The sequence below is a fragment of the Triticum urartu genome, chromosome 2 (assembly GCF_003073215.2).
Source record: "Triticum urartu cultivar G1812 chromosome 2, Tu2.1, whole genome shotgun sequence".
Taxonomy (NCBI): domain Eukaryota; kingdom Viridiplantae; phylum Streptophyta; class Magnoliopsida; order Poales; family Poaceae; genus Triticum; species Triticum urartu.
In genome coordinates, this window is record NC_053023.1 from 644,950,393 (window position 1) to 644,958,939 (window position 8,547).

The following is an 8,547-nucleotide window of genomic DNA, read 5'->3' on the forward strand; positions in this document are numbered from 1 at the left end:
CACATGGTGGTTTCTCTTTAAAACATACCCTCCCGATATTTAGGGATATATTATAAAATATTCCATTGTTTTGGAATCACCCATGAACCCACTTGCATATTAAATCCCTTGGGCCTCACTGTTCAAGCCCAGCTGGTCACTTGGGCCTCCCAGTAGGTCAGCCCATCTAAACACCTCCTCCCGCGCCGGCCCATAGGCTTGACCGAACGCTAGCCTCCCTGAGTCTTTCCCCTCGATCCCTCTTCATCCCTCATCGCCGCCAGAGAGGAACAGAGCACCCGACCCCGCGCTTGATTCGCTTGTTTGGCGCCGCCCCTCTCCCCTACAAGCTTCCCTCGATTCCTCCTCATCCACTCCTCGAGCGGCTCCGCTAGACCCGCGCCCGGATCTCCTCCTCCCCGTTCGTCCTGCTCGCCAGGAGCCCGAGTCCTTTGGGTTTCCCCTCGCCCTTGCCATCCAGCACTGGAGCCGCCCTGCAGCTTCGTTCACTGCGATGTTCGTCCGCCGTGCCGCCATGTTGCAGCGCCACCGGCTTCGACCTTCGCCTCCCCCACTACAAGAAACCTGTTAATCCATGACGGATTTTCGGTGATAATTTCAAAATCGTCATGAATAGCCTAGTACAGCACCGCAAGCCCGCCAAAAGCCTGCCATAAGCCCTAAACCTTTCTCCGTATAAAGCCTAACCCTAAGACACACCCGTCCCTTATCTCTTTTCTCCGTCCGCCACCACCACACACCGCATCTCCTCGCCCCCGTCCTCCACCACCACGCATCTCCTCGTCCCCGTCCTCCTCCTCCACGCCTCCTATCTTCTCCACCCCGTCCTTCGCCTCCACCTCCCCGCCTCCAACCGATGAGGGCAGCCAAGATCCATGGCAACGGCGGCTAAAGCGGCCCGATGGAAGCGGAAGCCAACCATAGCCGATGTGGCGAGCAGCTGCTGCTCGCAAGAAACGACCAGGGCCATGGATCTACCGCAGGGGCCTTCTACTCCGTCTCCCAGGCCGCGCAGCTGCCTCGCCATCCGGAGATTCGGATAAGCCAGCGCGGGACGAGGAAAGGACGACCACCGTGACTTGTAGGAGGCACAACCTCGACCTTGCTTGGGACGAAGACGCCCCACACAAGGTCCCTCCCTACCCCCTCGTGTCCTTTCTCCTCCATTCATTCTTTCTCTGTCCCATCCCCAATCGATTTTTTTTGCTTTGATTCAGATCAGAAGGAGCTCTCGTCTCTCCAGTTCCATGGACGGTGACGACCGGCACCCCACGCTCGAGCTCGACAGCGAGATCGTCCGCCCCGACCACCATGATTCCCCACACAACAAGGTCGACCCTCTCGCTCTGTTTTTCTTTCCTTTCCAAGTGATTACTAGTCTGCTCTAGCATAGTTCTCCAAGGGCTCTCACATTTTCTTGTACTGAACCATGATGCACAAAATGTGGCTACTTTGTTTTCTGACATGCAAGTTACAGTCAACTAGCATTGCGAGCAGCAGCAATGTAGAATTTCTGAGATCTGCTAGTTAGTTAAAGCTGCTATTTTAATAAGTACACGCCCATGATATGCTCCTGTTGGTTCCTTGCTACTCCTTGCAAGCAACAAGGATGTTATTGCCAGTGGGGCAGGTGACGATGCTATCTGCCTTTTTGCCGAGGAGAAGAGTACCATGGTATCTTATCCTTCCACTGAACATTCAAATTCTGGCAACTCTTGATTTATCTCCATGGGATCTACTTAGCTGACCACTTTGTCCAAGTAATATTTGTGGCAGATAGTGGGGTGCGATGTTCCAACATGGTTTGTTCATTTTTTTGTAAATGCAGTGACCACCCTTTGAGAATTTTGGAAACATAAAGTAGACCCCTCATTGTACAATAACACCGTATTTCACAATATTCTTATATTTAGGTTGTTAATACACTCACATTTTTTTCCTTGACATGGATATGTTCAGAAGAGTAAAATGACCTCAGCAATGTAAAGTGGATTAAAATGGGCATAATACTCACGATTCATATACTTTACATGACTAGTCCAATGTCTTCCAGCAAGTGTTGGGTTATGCAAATTTCTAGTAAATGATGCAATAAACAATTTCCTCATGTTTTATTGGTAAGCTTTTCGGTAAATTGTCAACATTGCCTTAGAATATTTTTTGTTAATCTTCTGTGTTTGAAGTGCTAAACTAGAATCCGAGCAATGAAAGTGCTAGTGCTTTGAAGTTATGTTCTTCTACAAGTCTGCACATATATTTCTGCAAGTCATTTCATAGCTCAAAAAATTGAAGGAATGCTAAATTTATTACTTGATGGCTTATACCTGCACTTCATGTTATATTTCTACATGCATGTTACTTCTAGATGCTTGGAGGCATGAAGTCATGCTCGAAATTCCATAGTGCCTTAACCATCAATGGCAACATAATTATCAAATAAAGTTCACAGATAAACTTGCAAAACACATCAAGTCTTTGATGTTTTTGAGCTAGTCCCATCGCCAGTTTTTTCACTCAAAATATGGGGCACATACACAACTTGTTTCGAGTAGTAGTATTCTTCTTTTTCCTTTTCATGTCTTAGCTTAGAAAGACCACTCTAATGGTAGGTCAACAAAAAGTCTAGCATAAAATCTATATTGGCCATATTGATTAGTATTTTTCCTCAAAATCTGCCTTGCATACAGTATACTGACGCGCAATAGCCACTTCCCACTTCCGGCAAGGTGCTGGATCTAGCCAGGCCGATGTGCAGAACAGTTCATCAATTAAGAGCTCTGCGCGGCCGCGCAGATGTGTTAGGGCTGAAGTTTTCGTTCACAGTTTGTATTCATGTTGCTTGAAATCTCCATCAGGTGCACAGCAATGAAAAAACGTTAAAAAATAACAGAATTTTCTTTAGAAAGCGGGCTACAAATCCGGTAAGTGTTGTGTTTGGTTTCCATGGATGTTCTCAAAATGTGGGAAATTGTCCAGTTCAAAGCATCGATGCATGCATCTATTCTCCATTATCTATAATTTTTTATTTGATTAACAATTCCATATCCTTCTCCTAAATGTACAGGTCTCTATTTTACCAAACTAAACAATTGAAAATTGTGTATCTTTCTCTTGAACGTACATGTACATGCCTTCTTTTGCTGAAGTGACTACATCGTCCGAAAATGCATAGGAGCTCTCGGGTGCTACGCCCCCCTATATTAAAAAATAATTTAGTAATTCAAAAAAAGTCAAAAAATGCTGGAACTTTTTATGGAATCAAACATGACCAGGTATTGCACTCGTATAAAAAGATTTAAATAGGAAATGACTTTTATTGTATCCGGGGTTAAAGATTTCCCAGAAAATGCTAGATACAAGTACTATTCATGCTATATTGTCGTCATAAATTTGTTTTTTTGCCCTGAAGTCAACAAGAATTATTCCTTGGCCAAACATTTTATATGAGTACAATACCTAGTCATATTTGGTTCAAAAATATATCCATGATTTTTTTGTCTTTTTTTGAATTATTAAATTATTTTTAAATATAGGGGGTGGAGCACCCGAGTGCTCCTAATCCGCTTCCCTACATCGTCAAATATCATTACACATGATAATTGAATGAATCTTGTGCATTGTATTATGTATTGTCCCCCATTGTGAGACAAGTGGTTTTCTGTTTCTTGTTTGCATGATATACAAAGTACTTAACATTTCATGTTTTACCCATAACTTGGTTGTCTTAATTAATACAGATCTACATGAAACTTATATGTAGCAGATATTTTGTTATTCAATTTTTACATTTGTTACAATACTCTTCTATCTATTTATATCTAACATATCTAATGGTCTTGTAAATATGCTAGGTATGATTGCATAGTGGGCTACTTGGTGCTTCCAATAACAATTAGCATGACATGATGCATAGTGTCCATCAGGAGGGCCGACGACAAGATGAATAATAACTTTAGTAGTTTAATTGTTCTCTTTGTGTGAGCTGGATTGTACTATTTTCTAACTTTGTTGGGTGATATTTTGTCAACCTATATTGTAAAATTACCATTTCCCGAAGGATTTTGTAAACTTCTATATTGTAAATACATGTGGATGATTGCATATTGATTCATATATGTATGTATGAAACTTTGGAAATACTTTGTCTTGCCATATTTCGCATTATGATTTGTGGAATGCATTATGCTTAAAAATGTACTTGGTGAAAATTCGGCCTAATGAAATAGGCTAATGGCAGAACTAAATTTATATTGCCCCTAAATCCATGACGATTTCTGTGACAGAAAAAATGTCCACGTAGGCAGCCATGTCATTGCAGTTGGTCAATTGAAAATCCTATGTGGCGTCAGTCCCTGATGGATTGTTCCGTCATAATGATTTGGGCCTTGGGCGGGCCTGAGGCAAATCCATGACGGTGAAAATCCGTCATGGTCAGCATGATGTCAAATTATGACGCGATATACATGACGGACATCCTCTCCGTCATGGGGGGCACCCATGACAGTTTTCTCCTGTTCCATGACGGACTGTCACCGTCACGTATTAACAAATTTCTTGTAGTGCCCGGCTCCTCTACTGTCGGGGGTCTAATCCACGAACACCTATGGGACCGGCGGACCTGGTCCCTTTCGGTTCGGTGGGGGCGAGGGTCGCACGAAGAGCGGATCGAGGCGAAGCACACGAGCAGTTTACCCAGGTTCGGGCCGCACGGATGCGTAAAACCCTACTCCTGCTTTGTGGTTTGTATTGAGTTCTTACTCGGGAGCGCGGAGTGCTACAACACACCCCAACAGCTAACGAGACCGAGCGTGAGAGTCCCCCCCTCCTCTGCGTTGCGCATGGGCCTCCTTTTATATGCTCAAGGGGTCACCGACAGGTGCAACGTAGACAGGGGTAAAAATGGAAAGGGTGCTGCGGTTGGTACAACTACCTGCTACAGTGTATCATACCTAACCCTGACGGCAGGGGACAAGGGCATTAAATGCCCGTCTGCGTCGCCTGAATAGTGCAAAAGGGACCGTCAGGGACGCCACCGCTCGCCATGATGGCAATCTTGTCAGCGCCGCTTGCCACCGCGCGCCGCTGGCTTCACAGCCTCCCGCCACGTACGCCTGGAAGGGTCCCAGAGCGACACGTTGGTGGATGTGCTGGAGCGCGGGCACAGAGTGGTGGCTTGCCGCGGCAAGCGCCTTGCCGCGGTCATTGTCTTGTCGCGTCCGGGAGCTTGTCGCTCACCGGGCCTTGCCGGGACGCGTGGCGCGTCGCGGCAAGTTCCTTGAGATGCCTTGGTTGGCCTTCCCGGCAAGCTCCTCTTGCCGGGCTCTTGTCTCCTTAAGTGCCTTGCCTTGGTTGGCCTTCCCGGCAAGCTCCTCTTGCCGGGGTCTTGTCTCTTTGGCTTGGATACTTTGTTCTTGAATGGCTTCAAAGGAACCACGGAGGACCTTGGCGGTCACCCGGCAAGCCTTGCCGCGGGGTGCTGCGACTGCCCGTGCACAAGTTCGGGATACTAGGGTACCCCTACTCTAGTACACCGACAGGAGCCCCCGGGCCTGGGCCATACACGGTGCCGAGCGCTGTTGGGATAGGCCCAAAACAGGGCACAGGCACGCGCGGCCTGGGTTACGCCGTATCTCTCCCCGTATCCACCGCGCCTCCCCGAACGGCACACGTTGAATGCGGCGTCGTGGGAGAGATCGTGGGTGGTTTCTTTATTCGGAAATGCGGAACGTCCGCCCCCTCCCTCTTTATAAGCAGGGGAAATAGGGGTAGTTCGCCCATTCGCCGGTTGCTACTCCAATCTCAGAAATCTCCGCCGCTCCCTCGTCTTCCCAAAGCTGAAAGAGAGCAGCGCCCCGCCCCCCATCGCCACCAGCACCACCAACGCTGTCGACCTCCTCCACCACTTCCGCCATGGCTCCGAAAGCCGACAAGGGGAAGGTTGTGAAGTCGACCGAGGCGCAGCGGCTTGCGGCGCTGCGAAAGGAGCGGGCAATCTTCCCCCCAAGCTCGCCGCGAGGGAGCTGAGGGAGAACTACTACCTCTTCTGGTTGACGGAGACGCGAGCGCATCCGCGCACGAAGGTACTTCCGGCCGCCGCTTGGAAGATGGCTCCAAATGGATATCCATTCTTCGCCTTGTTCTTCTACTGCGCGCTCTGCCCGCCCTTCTCTGAGTTCTTTTGCGATATTATGAACACCTACGGGTTCCACCTCCTTGACTTCACCTCCAATGCCATTCTGACCATGGCAGTTTTCGCACATCTCTGCGAAAACTTTGTCGGAGTCCATCCCAATGTAGCCCTTTTTCGCCACTTCTTTATGCCCCGAGTAGAGAGAGGAGAGCCTTTATCCGGCGGAATCCCCTGGATCTCAAGGGCCGGCAAGAAGGACACTTATCTGGAGGGAGAGTTCCACGGAAAGTGGGAGGAATGGAGAGCAGACTGGTGCTGGATTGTCGAGGAGAACCCGCAGACGTTTACCGCCCGGCGCCAAGCCCCAGTAGCACGCGGCAGCGATTGGAGTGATGTGGCCCCGGAAGATGATAGGCGAAGATTGCCGTCACCCTCAACATCCCGAAGTGTTCAGGTTGCCGGGGGGCGTTGTTCCGCTGTGCAACAACTCCTCGCTCGACCGCATCCGTGCAATGATGCCGCTGTGCGATTCGCATGGAATTGTCCCAACTTGGCAAGAGCCTGCAGACGACGTCGTGCAGGAGTTCTTTGACGGCTTGGTAGAAGTGCCGGTCCGTACCGACGAAAAGGATAGCCTCACCCGCGACACCACTGATGCGGAGATGACACGCATCACCACTAGGCTGGAAGAGGCGGCGGCAGCCGCAGCCGCGGGCGAATTTGGTTTCACCGTGGAGGAGGCAGATGCAGCAGAGGCGGCAAGCCGTGCCGAGCGAGAGGAGCGCGTCGGCGAGAAAGAGCTTGCCGGGCATAACGTCGAGTCGAGCGAGCCCACCAAGGATACGAGCGGCTCGCTGGAGATCAACTCCTCTTCCTCCTCATCTTCAGGCAGCTCGCCGCAAGCAGAGCCTCCATCCCCACCAAGAAGGCGTCTCCGCAAGGCCGGGGACGTAGCGGGGCGGCATGCGAGTCAATAGCCGCCGCGCCGCGCAACACGCTCCACCGCGGCAAGCACTGTTGCCGCGGGAGCATCTCACGCTTCTGCGGCAACTGGAGCGGGGTCCAGCCGGACCACCGCTTCTGCTCCTGCCGCTTCTCACGCCGCGGCGGCAGCCGGAGCGGGATCGTCTCAGACCACCGCCACTGCTCCCGCCAAGCGGCCAAGGGAAACTACTCCTCCGCCTCCCCGCGCTGGGCGTGAGCCGGACTTCGACTTCTCCGCGTTCAGCTCCGACGAGGAAGAAGAAGAGTAAGATTCTCTTGTCGTACTTGTAGTTCTTCAATTCTTGCTGTTTTGTCTTGTATCTCATTTGCTTTACCCTGAACTTGTTCCTCTTTAGGACTCTGGCCCAGAGAGCAGCGAAGAGAGCCAAGGTCCCGGTGATTGTCATCGAGGACGAGCCCACCGCGACAGCAGGGGGTGCGTCCGAGACAACCTTGCCGGACCCGGCAACTTTTCCCCAGAGCAGTCCCCAGCGTAAGTATATGGTTCACTTTCCGCTGTTGGGCGTGCATGGATACTCTGTATTTGCTGATATCTGACTGTTGGTTTGTGTAGGAGCAGAGCAGCCCCACCAGGAGTGCCCGGAGGCCACCCCCGAAATGCCAAGGAAGAGTCCTCCGGCAAGGGAGAAGTCTCTGGCAAGGGAGAGCTCTCCGGCAAGGGACAGCACCAGCGGCCCTCCGGCGACGGGGACCACGACTGCAGAACCCGGTACAGGTAATCCTCTCGCTTCAAAACTTCCCTTGGGTTCTTCTTCTTTTGATCTTCTTTTTTGGATATTAGCTTAACTCTTCTCCCTTTTCCGACCGTCAGACCTATCTGCTGCTGATGATCCCGCCGGCGCAGAGGCCGCCAAAGCTGCCGCCGCAAAAGCAGGCGGGGGGTCTGGCGATCGCACTGACGGCCCTGAGGCCGCAGGAGCGCCAGGCGCTACGTCGACCGCCGACCCGTCCGCCGCTGCCGCAGCGCCAGGCTCCGAAGAGCCCCAGCCAGGCGTCTACTTGAAGGCCCGCAATGGTGTCTTCATCAACCTCCCCTGGGCGTCAAGCTCCAGGGCGCCGGTCGAGGGAGAGAGCTTCGACGGAGAGGTGCTCGCCTCCGTTGGGCTGACGCTGGTTGATGCGCCGAGTAGCAGCAGCGGCGAGCCTGAGGAGGAGCGGTTGCTGCGGAAGCTGTTGTCGCTCTACCGCGCGCGGCAAGCCAAGCTGGAATCCCGCGAGGCGCTTGTCGCGAAGGCGGGAGCGGACATCGAGAAGCGCGCGGAGGAGCTTCGGGGTCTCCACCAGGAAGCTCTCCGGTCCCTGGCAGAGGAGCGGGAGCAACTCGCCGAAGAGCAGAAGGCCTTCTTCCTCGAGAAGGCCGACATTGAAGAGCAACAACGGCTTGCCGCTGAGAAGCTATCTGCGCAGGAGGG

The 8,547-nt window shown here is 51.5% G+C and overlaps 1 protein-coding gene across 1 annotated transcript; it reads left to right on the forward strand.

Annotated features, from left to right (window-relative positions):
- The first annotated feature begins 272 nt into the window (after window positions 1-272).
- Window positions 273-4,128, forward strand: LOC125533857. The gene is made up of 3 exons (XM_048697187.1): window positions 273-1,131; window positions 1,218-1,331; window positions 3,852-4,128. The coding sequence occupies exons 1-3, from the start codon at window positions 928-930 to the stop codon at window positions 3,855-3,857; spliced, it is 324 nt and encodes a 107-aa protein (XP_048553144.1). The 5' UTR covers window positions 273-927; the 3' UTR covers window positions 3,858-4,128.
- The last annotated feature ends 4,419 nt before the right edge of the window (window positions 4,129-8,547 follow it).

Coding starts and splice junctions, on each gene's coding strand:
- LOC125533857 (XM_048697187.1), top strand. CDS start 928: ATGTGGCGAGCAGCTGCTGCTCGCAAGAAACGACCAGGGCCATGGATC. Junction 1,132..1,217: donor ACGAAGACGCCCCACACAAG/GTCCCTCCCTAC, acceptor GCTTTGATTCAG/ATCAGAAGGAGCTCTCGTCT.